This window comes from Acanthaster planci, linkage group LG11, assembly GCF_054643075.1.
Source record: "Acanthaster planci isolate LZ-2023a linkage group LG11, COTS_SCS, whole genome shotgun sequence".
Taxonomy (NCBI): domain Eukaryota; kingdom Metazoa; phylum Echinodermata; class Asteroidea; order Valvatida; family Acanthasteridae; genus Acanthaster; species Acanthaster planci.
Genome location: NC_141787.1, coordinates 11,744,729 through 11,763,208, shown reverse-complemented (window position 1 = coordinate 11,763,208; position 18,480 = coordinate 11,744,729). Strand labels below are relative to the sequence as shown.

Below are 18,480 nucleotides of genomic sequence, written 5' to 3'. Positions count from 1 at the left end.
TCACCATGCTCCTGCTCCTTTATTGAAAGCACCCCTTTCTTTCCCTCAGAGATTGTTGGGAAGCCTGGCATTCCCTGAATTTTCATCGATTGACAAACAGCAAGCAGCTTACTGCTGCATGCAAATTCTTTAACTGTTTTAATCTAATTTTGCGGCACACATTCTAAACTGCAAAAATGTACAAATTCGCAATTTTGGTAAGAACTTACAATTTCTGATTTCATTAACCATGTGCCAGAAACCAAGCTAAACACACACAAAGTGCATGATCAAAGTGCTCAAGTGATCAAAGTGAAATGTTGCTCTTCAACAAACAATCAGTAACTGTTATGAAATTCGTTCAAGTTTGCTGACAGGCTTTTGGCATCAGCTCTTCAAAAACTTTAGATACGGAGTTCCTCAACATATGCCTGCTGATAAATATACAATTTTTGTAAACAACTTTTTTTTTACAACTCACTTCGCAGATATTATTGCCTTTCCTTGGTATGCACGCAGCTGGGCAGAAGTCATTGCCGGTGGCCGTGGTTGGCTCGGGATTGGTGGTGCTCTCCCTCGGTGTGGCAGTCGATGGGATCGGTGGCCAATGGGTTTTCTCGGTTGACTCAACATCCGGTGGGCCCACAGTAGAGGACGCCGGCACAGGCTCTGCCCCGATACCACCCGGAAAGTTGGGGTCGTAGACTTGGCAGCGCTGTCCATTCCAGTAGGGTGGGCACCGGCAGGCAAAGCTGTTCAACTGAGCCAGGCACTCGCCACCGTGGGTACAGGGCGCAGCACGGCAGGGGTCATGCACCTCACAGTTGATGCCAAACATGTCAGGCGGACAGTCGCAAACGTAACCAAGGCGATTGGTCTCGTCCAGTTGACAGGTGCCCAAATTCAGACATGGATTGGCGTCACACACAGTCACCACTTCCGTGCAGGTGTCTCCTTTGAAGTCCTGAATAGCATATCAAATAAAATCCATATGTATTAAGACCACCTGTACATCATGTGCTCAACCTCTTCCACATACTTTTTCTATCTCCTTGTCCATTCTCACTCAAATAATACTCAATGGAATTGCAGTGTTCTAGTGTACTCTTCCCAACTTACACTGACAAACACTGGTTTACAACACAGCTAGGCCATTACGGCATGCAAGAAGTTCTGTCTGTACTTCACAAAACACAACGCCCAACCTGAGAGTCAGTAACACTTGCGCATGTCGGGCAGATTTGGATGGGCACTGAAATATGCCATACGGCGGAGTGTTACCTGTACACACTGGCACTGGAATCCACCCCTTGTCAGCCTACACGTGCCTCCATTCTGGCATGGGTTTGAATCACAGTAGTGCACCTGTACATCGCACAGCCGCCCTGTCAAACGACACAACCATAGACTCAATGATGTGAGTGCCTTCACAATTTCAGCAGACTGGGGAGTTGTTTTTTTTTTTTTTTCAAAATAGGCATGGACAGTTTCCAGACCTGCAATTTACCTTCATATCCTAAGTGACAGATGCATTCAAAGTCATTGACCTCCTGGACGCAGCCTGAGCTACCCACAGCATCACAGGGCATGCTTAGGCACTCGTTGATGTCCCCCTCGCAGCGCTGCCCCACGTAGCCCGGCGGGCAGTCGCAGGTGAAGGTGCCGATCAGGTCCTGGCAGGTGCCATCATGGAAGCACGCCCCCGAAAAGCAGTCGTTCAGGTTGATCTCACAGTTGATACCTATTGAAAACAATGGCACCAAGACAAATCAGAAGAGGGAAAATGCTATGACCAAGCCCAGAGGGGCATTTTAGGGAAGCCTCTCAATTGCTGACTAACAAAGAGATGCTCATTTCAAGCACGAATCAAACAACTACAAACAGGAGGCCAAACGTTTTGCCGATCTCACCGATATACGGTGTGCCATACACCAACAGTTTCCACAGGCCTAAAATCACACATCTGCACATCTTGAGGTGTGAACATTGGAGGGACTCTATTTAAAAGACCTGGACAAAAGTCAGGGGTCACTGCCTCACCTTCAGTCCCTGACTTGCAGGAACAGCTGTAAGAGTTGACCAGGTCATGGCAGACGCCGCCGTGCATGCATGGCAAACTGGCGCACTCGTCCACGTTGTGCTCACAGTTGTGTCCCTCAGAGCCTGGCACACAGGAACAGCTGGAAAGCATCGACAAGAAGACTGAAGAAGGTGGTACTCTCGTGGGGTGCCAGCAATGCACTGGGAACAGCTGAACTAACACCCCTTACCCAAACTTTGAAATCAATTAGAGCCCAGGTGTGCAGGTAGAGGGGAGGATGAACGCCCACAGCTACGCGAGACTTCCTACAACACTTTTCAATTTCTAATCAAACAAGTTGATAAAGAACTGGAAAATCAGTTGACCTGAGGCAAAATTTCCCCCCTGTTCACCAGAACAAAAAAGGCACAAACACATTTTTGTGTTGGTCATCTTTTACAGAGCTGACTTTGAGGCACTGGGGGGGGGTTTGTGCCTACCTGTACTCGTTGATCCCGTCATGGCAGGTTCCCCCGTTCAGGCAGGGCGCAGAGGCGCACTCCCAGATGTTGGTCTCGCAGTAGCTTCCCTGATAGCCTGGCAGGCACTGGCATGTGTGGCTGTTGCCCCGGGTCTGGCAGCTGCCACCGTGAAGGCACAGGTTGTCCACAGTTACACCTAGGAAGAGGGGCAAACGACACATTAAGAGATGAGACAAAGTCACTGTGCTCAATCACAAAGCAATTATTGAATGCCGCCTTTTTTGGGCAGAATCTGTCGTGAATCATGATGCCCAGCCAAACAATTTTTTCCTGTGTAAAAGATGGATCTAGTTTCCATTTAATCTCAAATGTTAAAAAACTACAGCGCAGACAAATCTGCGATGTGTGGGATTAGTTATAAATGGAAGATAAACAAAACCAAGAGCATGTTATTGATAGGTAATTTGATCCCAAAATAGGTTATTTCTAGAGTTCACAGTTGACTGCATCAATAAGTGGAAATCATAACAAGAACGAAAAAACATCAAACTGAGAACATTCACTGGTACAACAAAATCAAGGCATGGAACTAAGGAACATGGAACCATTGGAAATGCGAGAAGACGCATAGACAATAGCCGTAGCTCTGGACACAGCCTGAGTATTGGCAAATTATTCATTAACAAACAGACGCCTGGTTGCCTACCTTTTTCTGCAGCAGCAACCTCACAGGACACTTGGTGGACATCGCACAGGAAACCGGCCCATGCCCCCTCGCAGGTACAGGCATATCTGTTGCCCGTCTGGGTGCAGGTGGCCCCATTGGAGCAAGGGTTATTGTCCGCGCTGCACCAGTCAACCAGATCCTGCGTGGGAAAAGCCACAAAGGACAAACATACATGGGAGTTTGTTTTTTTTTTTTCATTTAATCTAAGCAATGGAGCAGTGAAGCATGACGCCATGAATACGAGAGGATAGCAACACGTGTATTTCTGCGGGTAAATCCAGGTTGGCAGGTCTGGCTGTGTTGCGTGGGAAGTTCTGCAGAGCAGGGTTATACAATCGACAGGTGGTGACTCAACCAGGGTCAACCTTCCATGTGAAAAGTGAGTCCCAAATCAACGTCTCTGACATAGTACATTAACAGAGATTGGGGAAGATGGTAAGTTTACAACAGTTTGGATTCTACCGTTTCTGAATTTTCAGACCAGAAAACATCACAAATTAAAGGTGGAAAGACTTTCCTTTTATACACTTTGCTTCACCAAAGACAACTGAGTCTTCTCGACTGTATTTCTGCACGAGGTCTTTCAAACGTTTTGGGCCAAAAATCACAAAGGGCATATGAAAAAGAAGTTAATTTAGAAGTAAGGTGAACAGAAACAGTATCCACGATTTTTGCAAGGATTACCCCTCTGATTCAAACAAAACAAAAACATAAGTTGATTTCAAATACGATCTTAGTGCAGTATTCACTTAACATTAAAAGCACAAATATCATGTAACATTTTCTTTTGTCAAAATGTTCACACGGGTCAAAAACAGGTGCTCTTCTGCAACAACAGGCCAAGCAGCCAGGAGATGCAAAGCTGTGCAGCTGTTTCCTATTAAACAAGAACTTAACAAAGTTGGGAGCATTTATCACACTCACATAAAAAAGCTGACTCTGAAAAAAGTGATAGATGCCAGCACTGCCACGGTCTGCTGGATGCAGGACAAAAGATCCATTCACAGATCAATTCATGGATCCGGATGAGCACAAGGCACTTAACAGCTCCCAACATTTTATCTTTTGCCTGTTGTTGTTGGTTTCCCAAGTCTTCATGTATTTTTAACCACCAGCTTCGCGTTGAGAAGCTTTGTGTTGACTCTACTCAACCGTTTTAAACGACTGTAGGAAAGCAAACTCTTTATATCTTTATATGGGCAAAATGTCAGGCTAGAATTTCATTTATTGTAGTTCTTGATCCAGCAAGCTCAATGGGCTCGCAACAAATACAAGGAACATTTGATGAGTGTTCTGGCCAGGATGAAATTAAAGGATAGGGGCATCTGCCCGACTTGCCGGATGCGGGGGGGGGGAACTGGATACTATTTGACACCGAGGGCAATGTTTAACATTTATGACATTAAATGTAACAGCTTTGTTTTAAGTTTCCATTACCCCCCATTCAGTCATTGTAAACAGCAAAATTATCGGTTTCAAACTGACTTCTACCCTTTTTCTCTACTTTTTTGGGGGGAGGGGCTTCGCTTCGTGTTTTTGTTGTGCTTTTGCTAAGGAAAGGGGCAAATGTTCAATAAACTATGGGATATCTGATCCACGTTTCATTACTGCACAATAGTATTTTACAGGTGCTTGTTCTTGTATGAGACGCTCCATGGTACAAAATTCTATTAATATGCATCAATGAAAAATAACTACAAAACAAGCTTAACAGGCCTACACGGTACACCTCAGTTTTCATTTCATTTGGAAAAACTTCAATCTGAATAGTTTCTTGGGGTTTTAACTCAACACGTGTGATGATTTTACGAATACAAAAACAGGCATGCCTACTTAAAAATTAACTTGATGCACCTAGGCCCCAACCATTGTTTGTACTTTCTTGCTGGGTTTTAAATCTTTTGTCAAAAAGAATATAAGTTACCATCATTCGAAACTTATTCTCAGTATTGATATCACAAGGTTGGTTAGATGTTTGTGCCAAAAATATTTAAAAATTTGGTCTTAAAATAACGAACATGCACTACCAAAAAATAAATGATAATGATCAAGGATACCGAAAATATAAAGAAAAATGCTCTGTTTCACACTACAATGTGAAAACACCAAGTAAGGATACAAAAACACGACAAGTGGAAACTTGTGCACATGTACGACGGTGTACTATGTCACGTTGTGGAAGTTTCATTCAATTTCCGTGCATTCTGCCGATATTCTGGTGACTTTTTGTGGGTGTTTTTTTATTGCAATGTTTCTTAAATTTAATATTAGCATTCACAAGGAAGATAGAAGCGTATAGATTGCGTATCAGGGGGATTTTCAGTGTGTCAGGGTTTTTGCTGAGCGTATCGGCCCAATATGCTTTTGAATGCCTGGCTAGAACACTGGATACTGGTTGCTGCGCATGATGGTAGTAGGGTGCGCTGTGCTCATCAGCAAAGACGGACATTCAGAAGCACACACTTGTTCATGTGCAAATGGCACACCCTGAAGGAGCCGCATTTTTTCAGACCACCTCACGGCAGGGGAGGGGAGGAGGGATTCTACACCTTAATAACAACTCAGCTGTAACAAGCCTATTTCCTTCAAACCTTGACATGCGTGCAAAGACACACTTGTCATCAGTGCAAATTTGACGCTTGAAGTCAACCTCACTTATAGTTTTGTCCTTACAGTTATCTGAAGTTCAAGACCGAGCAATATGCCAGCCTACATGCACCAAGCAAGACAGTGAAAAACAGCATGTATTTTAACTGACATGTCTCAGAAAAATGGGTGGAGTGCAAGAATGGTATGTCCGTTTTTCAAGAACTACTTTCAAAATATTAACCCAAAAAACCCTGAAGGCTCGGCGCATGAAAAATAAATGCACAGCGGCGATATAAAAACAAATATTGCACGGCTCTGCCCCCCCCACTAGCTCTCTTAGGGTAACAGGAAACCAAACCTGTTGGGCCAAAAAAATGGGCATTGAAAGTGTCAGAAACACCTCTTTTTCTGTGGCCAGCAAGGGGAATACTTCAATGCATGCGTCCACACGCTGAAATTGGCCAGAAAAGCCATCTTTCCAGCTAGTCAAGCCAAGAAGAGCTCAGATCAACACCACGCAGAAACAGAGACCTACGTCAAACAAACCTCCGGCAAGATGCTCATACAAGACACTACCAACTCACCTGGCAGTTGTCTCCGAGGTAACCCAGTGCACAGTTGCAGGTGTAGTAGCCGGTGTGGTCCACACAGGTGGCCCCGTTCTGGCAAGGATTGGAGCTGCACTCATCCACTTGGTACTGGCAGTTGGGACCGGTGTGCCCCGGCGTGCACCGACAGGTGTATTCATTGACGCCATCAACGCATGTACCGCCATACAGGCAAGAACTGGGGGCAGGGAAGAGAGTTGGCGGAGGGGGGTCAACAAAAAAAATCTGGTCCAGGGAAAGAATTTCAGCCATTCAAACTGTTCAAACAAAGGAACGGTATGATGAGAAACACACGCCAAGGCTGGCCCCTCTTTAAGCAAATGTCCATATTTAATTTGAAATTTACAAATACAGGCCGATGGAGTGAAATCTGCTGACGTTACAAAAAGTTCATCTTTTCCGAAATGTAACAAGAATTCTTACTGAGACATCAGCATCCTGGAATTATCAACTGTGCGAACAACCAAATTTGATCATCCATCTAACAGACGGATGCTCAAATTGATGATCTCACACTCAACCCTTAAGTGATATCTTCATTCGGATGCAACATATTAACTGAAAGCCAATCAATACCATTGTAACAAGCCTAAAGCAGCAGTATCATTTTCTGCTGCAGAAAGCACAGCGTTTCTGCTGAGCTTTAAGAAACTGTGCCCAGGGTAAACACAAGATTGTATCAGGCATGCAACTTAGACAAAACAAAAAACAAGGAAACTCCAATATTTCCAACATTTTGTACAGTGTTTTTCAATTCCCAATGGGACCAGTGTGAAGTGCATGCCTGTTGTATATGCAAAGGGTTCTACGAGGCTGTTTTTGATTCTGAAGACATTCCTTGGTTTCAAGTCTGGTTCCTGTTTCCTGCCTGGCCAAAGGATGAGGCATTGGCTCGCCTCTCCCTCTCCACCCAGAGCTGTACATGGATGCTGGAATTAGCCCAAGAGCAGCCTGCGATTGACGGGCATTACTCCCGTGGGGAAGGGGGGACCCAGACACATTCTCACTCGTTTTATGCCAAGATAAACATCCGCCCTTGGCTGGGAACAGATAGGTGCTTCCCTCGTTTACCTTTCGGTGCAGTCCATGTCGTTGGTCTGGCAGTAAACGCCGCTGAAGCCTGACATGCAGGCGCAGGTGAAACTGGCCACGTAGTCATGGCAGGTGGCACCGTTCTGGCAGGGGTTGGACTCGCACTCGTTTGTGTCCGTCTCACAGTTTTTGCCCATGAAGCCCGGCAGGCAGCCGCACATGTAGTCGTTGGTCTTGTCAAAGCAGGCCGCTCCATTCTGGCAAGGCTCTGAACAATCCAATACAGTATCAAGAAATTTATTAAGACTATTCAACGTTTTCAATAGCAAGGATCTGCCACTACAGGTACCGGGACTTCAAAATCAGCCCTATACAAAGTAAACCACATTGTGAGAAGATGGTTAGAAATGAAAAGTCCAAGTCCTTTCTTAGGCATAAAAGAGCGGCAGCTCTTTCAAATTGTCCCATTCCTCTTTTCTGGAAAGTGAAGCAATGACCAATCTGCTGAAAAAAAAGTGTTCTGTCTCTCCCACAAAGAACTGCATGGCCACTTAGCCTTTTTCGTAATGAGACCAACGCATTATCTTGTGCAGGTTACAAATGATTACAAAATGGGAGAGCCAATTCGGAGACTGTTTTCATAAACTCACCCGATGCGCATTCATCGATGTTTGTTATGCAGTCCTGACCCCCAAAACCCGGAGGGCAGATGCAGTCGTAGGAGCCAAATGTGTTGTTGCAGACAGCACCATTGTGGCAAGGTGGGTACTCACCGCATTCGTCAATGTCACGGTTGCAAAATTCACCTGGAAGCAGGAGATACAACACAAATTTATCATTGCCTTTCCCTACTCGTAGAAATATTGTCATCCGCTCTTCCAAGGTGGTTCTCAGAATGCTGCAAAAGAGTATGATTGGAAAGCAACATTTTTGAAATTACCTGTGTAGCCATTTGGACAGCGACAGGAGTAATCGTTGTAGTTTGGGAAAGGCTCACACGTGGCTCCATTCTCACACTGATGGTTTTCACAGGGTTCCAGCAGGTCATTACAAACCTCACCAGTGTATGGTGGGATGCAGACGCACTCAAAGGCATTCACGCCGTCGATGCAGGTGCCGTTGTTGCGGCAGGGGGACTGCACGCAGTCGTCAATATTGCTCTCGCAGTTGGTCCCCTCATAGCCCTCACGGCACTCGCAGGCATAGAAGTCCAGGTCGCTCGTGCAGCGGCCATCATGCTGGCACGGGTTTGAGGCACACTCATCAATGTCCACGTTACAAAGGCGCCCGCTGTAGCCTGCCACACACTCGCAGATGTACTCATTGACGCCATCCTGGCACGTACCACCATTCTGGCACGGCGAGCTCTCGCACTCATTGATGCTGGACAAGCAGAAGGCGTCATGGTAGCCTGGCGGGCACGTGCAGATAAATCGATTGACATCATCATGGCAGGTCCCACCATTTGCACACGGGTTGGAATCACATTCATTTATGTTGACCTGGCAGTGCGTCCCTTCATATCCAGGCATGCATTCACACTCGTATCCATTAATTAGATCGTTACACTGTCCACCATGTTCGCAGGGGTTGGATGCACATTCATAAGTATTTATAGAACAAGTAGACCCTGCAAACGAATCAAACAAAGTACATTTACTGACAAATTCATCTAACACAATTACCTATGCCGGTTAGCTTTCTCTCACAAAACGTTGACTTCCAAAATTCAAAATTTATCTCAATAATAATTCATCAGAGGGGGGACACACTTTTTAAATAAGAAAGTGCATTGTTAGGGAGTGTTTCATAATTTTTGAAGGCGGTATTTACTGCGGTACCGCTGTTTTTTTAGCGGCACCGCACTAGTTAGCCGAAAGGGCTTAATGCTGGTACCGCAAAAATACAGCGGTACCGCAGTAAATACCGCCTTCTGTAATTATGAAACGTTCCCATGCCCCAATATGATCGACTTTTTTTTCAGTGGAAGCTGCCTCTCGCAAGGCTTGGAAATGACTACCAACCGATTTAAGAGCAAAAGAGGAGCTATTCTGGACTTTAACAAGAACCTACTGGAGATCAAAGGGAAACGGGACACAGGGGTGAATATCAAAAGTGAGGTACAGGATTAGCCACCAGCTGGAAACTGGTTGACTTGTTTGAACGTGAAATTTTCAAGGGATGTTTCTGCTCCAACCACGGTGTCTCGCAGCATGATCTTACCAGTGGTGCCGGACACACAAATGCACTGGTAACCCGCCAGCTGGTCAACGCAGGTCCCACCATTCTGGCAGGGCTCGTCCGAGCACTCATCAATCTCGTTCTCGCACAGCCGCCCATCATAGCCTGGGTTACAGTGGCAGACAAAGCCATCGAGGGCGTCCTCGCAGTGGCCGTAAAAGCAGGGGTCGTGCTGGCAATCGTCAAAGTCAGTCTCACAATTGAAGCCGGTGTAGCCTGCAGACAAAGGGAAGGATGTTAATAACAAACTTGGATGCATCCTCTGAATGAAGCGCATCACTCTTCAGGAATGGGTATTCAATTACAATTCAATTAAGACACATAAATGGTGTTCTATAACACTGTCTCTCAGGAGAACCAAACCCAAATTACAGGTTACAAAAAAACCTTTGTATCTTTCAATCACTATTCAGGGATGACTAAAATTTTGACTTGAAATCCCGAGATGTGAATCCGATTTTTAGTGGTATATGTGCAGGCTGCGAAAGACAGGGCAGGTTGGGGTAGGTTAACAGTGCAGTGGTGAAGCCAAATAATGCAAATGAAGGAAAAAATGCATCAGTGATCAAGTCTGCCACTTAAATTTAAAGAACCTACTCTGCAAAAGCTATTGCTCTGAACCAAAAGTAGGCAAAGCACACGCCATAGAAGATTTCTGCTGGTCACCTTTTGTTGATTCAGAGGGAATACGTGCTGAGAAAGTTTCATACCACAAAGCCAAGTCTTACCGCTTTGACAGGTGCACGTGTACTGGTTCACCCCATCATAGCACAGTCCGCCGTTTTGGCAGGGATCGGACGCACACTCATCCACATTCTGGTCACAGCGCGGCCCCGTGAAGCCCTCCAGGCAGTTGCACCGATACCGGCCCACCTGGTCCAGGCAGACACCGTCATTCAGGCAGGGGTTGCTGTGACACTCATTGAGGTCATTTTCACAGTATGTACCAGTGTAGCCTGACAGGTAAAGTGGGGGGGGGAACAGAAGAGGGGAGGGGGAAGGGGAGAGGAAAAAACCACAGGATCTTCACAAAGGGTAACACGGCACTCTGCACCACCCCCTGTTAAATACACTGTTGGGAAGACATTGTTTGACAAAACTGGATTGGGATGTGGGGACTTCTAAATATGCCCATAGCATGTTTGGACCCCAAAATTATCAAAGTACATTTACACACAACTCACAGCGAGACACACCACTGATTTCAAATTGTTGAAATTGCACATTTATTTGAAGTTGCTGAGAGCAAAGACATTCCTTGTGTCTTTGCTGCAACGCCAAGGACAAGCCGTACATCATCAGTGATAAGTACAGCATTTTCACACTGCCCGCATTCATGAATACGATTGCCAAAGCAACTACCAAGTGTACTAAAACCCCTCATATTCTCAATATCCTAGATTTTCATGGATCCCTCCTTTTCAGAGAGTGTGGTTGCAGGGTTGCCTGTACATTCCTAGTTGAGGACTGTTCCCAGGTGATTTTATCCACAGGCACACATTCCTATGTACAGAAGCGCTCGGTGTCTCCAGGCTCTTCTGACTGGGAAGAGGATTTGCTCCCAACTAAAACAAGCAGAAGTGCAGCAGAATTCTCTGAACGCTCTGGTTCATTCCCGAGACCCTTCCCAATGACTGAACTAGAAATGCGACTTCTTGACAAAGTTGCATTTATCAGTGACGCTGATATCTTCCACGATTTCCACGCATCTTTGGGGACAATCCACCACACAACAAAAAGGCATAAACACAGAGAAAAATCTGTCAACAGGTGCCCATCAGAGTTGTAAATCTTTTCGCAAGCCTAGTATCAAATCTATCTATCTAGTATCAAATACAGTCAAAAGCTACTCAAATAAATTCTGGCAATGACACTGCCTTCTTTCAACCACTTGTACACAGCGTTACTCCACAACGAGCTTACTGCTGGTGCGGTACTATTATATGCGGGAGATAGCCCACTTCTTAAAAGGACAATGTCAAAGAGTGATATCTGCTACCACATCCAGGCATGACATAAAGCTGCTTGAGAGCTTCACATGCACTCATTCTCCACGGAATAGATTGAGCCTGTGTGTGGGTGAGGGTGTGCGCGGGTGTGGGCACTGGCATAATGGGAACCACTCCAGCTTGGAGATGATTACAGTCGTGATCGGCAGCTGAATACGGAACTGCATCAGCGTGTATACACATTTCACCAGGTAAATGGAACAGAAAGATCCCTGTGCGTTTGCAAGTCGTCCCGCTTGAAATGGGTGAGGACTGCTTATTTCATGCCAAATGAGACCCAATATGTGATTGACTGGACAAGGGAAGAATTGAAAATTAAACACAGGGTAAAAAACGTTCCCCCCTGCCCCAAGGTAAAACTCCCCACAAAACCCCATTAAAAGCTCAAAGTAAACCTTGAGTGCCCCTCTCGTACAATCTCGCATTCTTCCCTTACACCTCTCATCTACATTCATTCTACATTCAGTTTTATGCATCTCAGTTTTTCTCACCTATGATGCAGACGCATCGGAACATCCCGGCCAGATTCAGGCAAGTGGCCCCGTTGACGCATGGATTTGATTCGCACTCGTTAACGTCGATCTCACAACGCATCCCTGTGTAACCGGGCGGGCAGTTACAACGGTAAGAGCCAAAAGTATTGACGCACTCATTGCCACGGTCAACCTCACATGGATCTGAGGGGAAAAGACAGGGCAAACAATTATTGCTGACACCCGGAAAAACTCTTAACTTTTCTTTTTGGGTGGAACCAGGTTCAAATTTACTCTTTCCAAGGAAAATATGGCTTTAGCTTTAATGTAGGAGTTTGATGCAATGCTACGTGTATTAGTCAGGGCATTCTAAAACCTGTGGTTAACAAGAGCTCCTATGGTATTACTCTACAACAAGGAATGCTATACACAAGAGGATTTACACTGAATTGCACCTGTGAGGTTCCACTGTGATCACGGTGAGAATTTCCATCATGAGGGCTCCCATGAAGTCAGTGTGAGATTTCTATGCAACCATGCAATATTTCGTAGCCATCTACAGATTACCATTAGACACTGCGAAGATCTCAACAATTCCTTGAGAGGCGGGCCCAAAAAAGCATGGCACAAGACAATGTACCACTGACTTACCATACAGACACTCGTCCACGTCAATGGAGCAGTCACTGCCCATAAGACCCATGGGGCAATGGCAGACAGCGTCGCCCGTGCTGGGGTTGGTGTTGCAGGTAGCCGAGGCTGCACAGGGGTTACTGATGCAGGCATCCTCAAGGTGACAGAACAATCCTGCCAATTTAGAAAGAGTGACAATCGTGAACTGAAATGTCTACAGCAAACAACAGAATCCAGTGAAATAATGCACTGAGGTAAGTAAACTCTCCTTCACAAGTTCACACAGCAATCAATCCTACTAAGAAATCTGTCTACAGCAGTGCCCTTGAAGAAAGCAGTATTATTCCTGACGTAAGTAGTCTAAGAACTAGAAACTATCCCCCCAAACACTCACGAAGCGCCATCTTAAAAAGCGCATTTGAACATGTGCATGCTCAACAGACAACTGCCCATCCTGCATTAATCTTTACAGCAACTTTCCTTAACCCTTTTGCTCCGGGAGACGTCAACAGCCACGGCTTTCGTGTAAAGATTATTGCATAACACACATGCACTCTATTCATAATGCACCTGCGGTTTCAATTGTGGGCCAGCGGCTGCTGGACAGGGCTTTGCATACTGGGCATACCGCAGCCCAGCAGTCGCAGTCAAAAAACTCCCAGCGTGAACGGGTTAATAAACGTTTCATTTCCCTGGCAGATGGCTTTGTTCATACTCAGTGCTACATGTCTTCACAACTCTCCTTCACTGAGGCCTGGCTCACAGATAGAACAATTTCCCTGCATGTGGGGAAAAAAAAGGACCCAAGGGGGGAACTTGACTAGTCTCACCGGTGAACCCAGGCGCGCAGATACACTTGAAGCTGGCCACCTCGTCCTGACACGTTGCGCCATGCTCGCATGGGTTGGTCTCGCAGGCGTTGCTATCTTGCTCGCAGTGCTCCCCTTCAAAGCCGTAGACGCACAGGCACCGGTACCCACCGACACTGTTGCGGCAGGTGGCTCCGTTCCTACACAGATCTGGCTGCTGCGTGCACTCGTCAACATCCTCCGTGCAGTATTGGCCTGCAAGGGGGATCGCCAATCACAAAGAGGTGGGGGGGACGTTAAACTGAATCCTGGTGCACCATCCTATGATGCTGGAAAACGACTCAGATGGGACTACTAATGTGTCCGTGGCACAGTCAATTGATTTCATGATCTTTCCAGACCATCTTTTTAGCTATATCGCATTTGCATGACAGAGTGCAGTCATCCTCGACTGACTTACAGTCTTTACCGACACAATTCGTGGATTCTAATTACAGGAGGAGTCCCTAAATAGCAAACAGGCAAAAGAGGCTACAGATGCCTGGGTGAAACTGTTGCTTTGTGCCTGCCACTCACACGATTACATAGGATTGCCCATGCCATATCAGCACACGCTAGGTTGTGCATGCACCTTGGGCGAGTAACACCAAGGTCAAGGGTCTTACCTGTGTACTCTGGGGGGCAACTGCAGGTGTAGGAGTCAATTCCGTCTATACAGAACCCATCATTCTGGCACTGGTGGTAAATGCAATCATCAATATTGGTTTCGCACATGGTACCCGTGTAACCTGCCAAAAGTAAAGAACAGACAAATCAGTTCACCAAAATGTGATAACATCTGACGCATCCAAATCAATTTCATTCCAATTAATTTAATTAACCTGACTACTAGAGAGTGCTAAATCCTGAATATCTCTGACTCATTGAAAATACAGAATACATGTAAACATGCTGGGTATCATATGCTTTTTACACCGCGAGTCAAGTAATATCATTCATGTGCAATTTATTAGAACTCCAAAATATAAATTTGATGGAAAGAATTTCAAGAAGTTCAAAAGCTGTCAGAGCACATGAAGTGCCAGCAAACCCATGAAAAATTTGTGAGGTATCATAATTTCAACTTATCCTGACAATAGCAAGAAGACAAGAACACCAAAAGACACCTACTTTTTCTTCACAAAATAAGGGATCCCAAATAGGGCAATCAAAAAGCCTATTTTGTGCTTGGAACATTGATGAACCTGCCACAATCTTCTAATGCACAACTTATACAGGCAAATAGTGCCACACTCCAAATACCTAAGGACGTATCAGCGGATGTATCAGTTAAGTACAAGAATTTGGGTGTCCCCTTCCAAAGTTCTGCAAAACCCTGCAGAAATCTCCTAGTCAGTCTTGAAGAACCAAATAGGATAGCTTTGACGACATGAATTTTGCTACACGCAGTACCTCACAGCAAAATGAAAGAGAGAACTCATGACACTTCAGTTCACCTGAGGGGCAGATGCACTCGTGAGAGTACAGACCCGTCGGGTTGCACTCGCCCCCATTGTGGCACGGGTTGGGCCGGCATGGGGTGTAGATGGACTCGCAGCGCCGGCCTGTGTAGCCCTGCGGGCAGGTACAGATGAAAGAGCCGTTCACATTGGTGCAGGTGCCGCCGTTGTGGCAGGCCGTCACCTGAGCCGTGCACTCATCAATGTCAATGTTGCAGTGGGTGCCCCGGTAGAAGATGGTGCAGCTGCAGTTGTAGCCAGTGGCATGTGAGTTGCAGGTGGCGCCATTCTGACAGGGGTTGTCCACGCAGTGGTCAGTCATGGTACAGTTTCTTCCTACAAGGTGACAGGGAATTAGAAAGAATGCACCATTCAACATCAAAACAATTGGATGGGTAATACTTGATTTTGCAGACAACACTGACTCATAATATACACTTGGAAACCATGCTATCGAAAAATTGCAGCACCAGTTTTTGCAGGAATTTCAGTTTTGCCAATTATGGATCATAAGCTTCCATCTCCTACTCTCCTCCCCTTGATGGTACCATATCCCTACCTCTTCCCAGATTTACCACTACGCCCCTCTTTCCCCCCTCAACACACCTGTGAAGCCCTGGCTGCAGGCGCAGGTGTAGTCATCCACGGAGCCCCGCAGGCTGCAGCGGCCGCCATTCTGGCAAGGCTGCTCATCCCGGCAGACATTAGGCAGTTCCAGTTCGCAAGGGAGTTGGTCCAGCCCACGTCGCACTGGCAGTTAAAGGTGGGCTGGGAGCCGTCCGCCGGCATCACCACCAGACAGGTGGCCCGGTTCTGGCAGCGGTTGTGGCGGCAAGGGTTGTTAAACTGGCAGGTGTCGCCCACGTGGGTGTCAGGACACCTATGAGCGGGAGACAAACAAGACAGAGAAGAGACATGGGTGTAAGGCTGGAAAATATTGGGATTCTGTTTGAAATATACCACACTTACTATATGGCGTCGCTGTCCAACTGCAGTGTTGGCAGACAAGAGGAGTATAGATACCTCTTTAACCGGCTTTCAGCAGATCAAAGAGCATGGACAAAATCTGGTCTTTTCATATGCACATCCATGTCCATTCCCTGGATTTTAGTTTACGTTCTGAAATCTTAACCCTCACACATGTATAACTTTGTTTCTACATTAATATCCGTCTTTCCTATCTTCTCACAACACATGCACCCTCAACGCTTGAGCCTGTCAACCAAATTGAATCTTGAGGTAATGCTCACGTGTCAGAGGGTATAAGCAAAAAGCAACAGTTAAATGTACAGGTACATGTACCACCCCTTTTTCTAAATTAAAGTAAATTAAAGATTGTGGCCTGATTGGGCAGAAATTATACGGTAAATGGATAAGCATGCCAAAAGTTCACAACTGCAATTTAAGGGACTCTTAAAGAATCTGTAAAATTTGAATCTGAGTCTCTTTAAGAACCTGTAACAACTACCAGCGTGAATAGCCTAAATTGTATGAGTTGTAGTGAAAATAGTTCAGATTATGAAACAGAAGGTCAAACATCTCAAGTCATAATCCCAGCTAATGCCTAACCACATATAAAATAATGCAGGTGCAGACAAAGGGAACAACCAAGGACCCATAGGGGATTTTAACAAGATTCTACTATTCAAACCTAGGAAAGAACCCATGATGTAAATGGCTCAGGCAGAAACACTCCCAGCAAATCCGGTACCACAAAGCACAGGATCTCTGCACTGGGTCGCGTAACACCCTCCCCCCACGCGAATCTTGCTCGACTGTCCCCAAGGCACAATGAGGCTACGAGGTTTTTAGGGGGCCTAATCTGTCCATTATGGCCAAGCCTTTTGAAAGGAGGTTATTATCATCAAATCCAGAGATTCAACAGGCTTTAACAGCTCCGACTTTTGTAAGGTCTCGCCCTGATAATGAAGGCATATTGTTTGGAGAGACAGAGGAATTATATTCAAACATGGGAGGGTGAGGACTCTGCTCTTCCCACGCGCAGGGCCCAAATAGGGAAGACAGCTCCATGTGAGGGAATTACTGGCTAGCAATCTGTCATATTTTCAGAGGGTTTGTACCTCGCCCAGATAATGAATTGACAAATCAATTTTGCTGCTATCCTATGCTAACAACAGCAGTGGGATGTAACCAGACAACATCACCTTGCAGGTCATGCTTATTTGAAACTGTATAATTATACTTGTCAGAAATAAATCTGTTCAAAAAGATTGCTAACTAGTCATTCTAACCCTATCTCTATAAACTTTGTTGAAATAAATAGGCAAAGATTTAACAAAAATGTACAGAGGAATAACTGGCTTTCACAGCTTTAGGATCAGGTAACTTTTTAATGGCCTCAAATAAGTGAAATGTGAGAATGCAAGTGTCTATTTGAACAAAATAATTAATTGCCGCAACCCTGTTTTGCAGACATATTGTGCTTCCAACTCCATGTATTTCAGGCCGAATGTGTTCCATCAAAATCATATTCCATTTTTCTTACTCCACCCCTCCATGGTCAGTGGGGGCGTAAACTCGGTATGTTCAGTATACAGTGCACTTTATTGTACAGTTTTGTAGAAAACACGACAATGAAGTTCTAGCTCAGTGAAAAAACAAAATATGACACGTACATGTACATTAAATGATATGACAGTTTTTACTGTCTTTCACACAAAGTTACTGCACAAGATTCATTCAAGGTTTATTTACTGTAACGGGGTTACATTTGACCATGAATGGACAGTGGATTACAGGTGGAATCACTCTGTTTTATAACTGTAAAGCACACAATCAGCAATGGTTGTCCTTCCAAAGGGCCCTGCCAACAGGTACACACAAGCAAACAAAACCCTGACCCATGGACCCTAATCGGTTTACCTCCCAAATAGCACATGCTGCACTATCCCCACCACGGACTAGTGAATAATGCATGAGCTCACCCAACCAATGAGTGAGAAGGGGTCGCGAGCTCAGGGAACAGGTGCGCATACTAAATGAGCTTGTTTACTGCCTGGCCATGGGCCCATGTAAACGTATGGATAAAACTTTTCTCCCTTTTGGAAGGGGGGGACTACAGTTACAGTTCAGAAATGTAGTTCCACTTTTGAGTATAATTGGGCATGCATGCGCAAGGACTCACATAATAAGCTCAAGGTAGAATGAACAAATACAAAGGCACTGCAACTTGTATTCAGAATGCGAGAATAGATACAAGTATGAACTGGTTTTTTTAGAGAAGAGGTAATCAAGGATTCACGATAAATATGCATGCACAATGTGAGGTATGTATTAACATGACATGTACACACATGATAAATGACCGCACACAGACAGGGACTAGTAAACAACTGGACCAAAATTGATAGCTAAACAA

At 45.4% G+C, this 18,480-nt stretch overlaps 1 protein-coding gene across 1 annotated transcript in view; it reads right to left on the bottom strand.

Annotated features, from left to right (window-relative positions):
• Positions 1 to 18,480, bottom strand: part of LOC110984788 (uncharacterized) — a 63,164-nt gene that overhangs the window by 11,211 nt on the left and 33,473 nt on the right. The window contains 19 exon segments of the mRNA XM_022245284.2: positions 461 to 943; positions 1,261 to 1,364; positions 1,487 to 1,720; positions 2,020 to 2,159; positions 2,500 to 2,677; positions 3,188 to 3,347; positions 6,382 to 6,583; positions 7,477 to 7,705; positions 8,088 to 8,243; positions 8,378 to 9,067; positions 9,661 to 9,894; positions 10,407 to 10,634; positions 12,179 to 12,364; positions 12,812 to 12,967; positions 13,624 to 13,857; positions 14,268 to 14,390; positions 15,099 to 15,437; positions 15,708 to 15,827; positions 15,830 to 15,981. Of these exon segments, the coding sequence (XP_022100976.2) occupies positions 461 to 943; positions 1,261 to 1,364; positions 1,487 to 1,720; positions 2,020 to 2,159; positions 2,500 to 2,677; positions 3,188 to 3,347; positions 6,382 to 6,583; positions 7,477 to 7,705; positions 8,088 to 8,243; positions 8,378 to 9,067; positions 9,661 to 9,894; positions 10,407 to 10,634; positions 12,179 to 12,364; positions 12,812 to 12,967; positions 13,624 to 13,857; positions 14,268 to 14,390; positions 15,099 to 15,437; positions 15,708 to 15,827; positions 15,830 to 15,981 (4,348 nt within the window).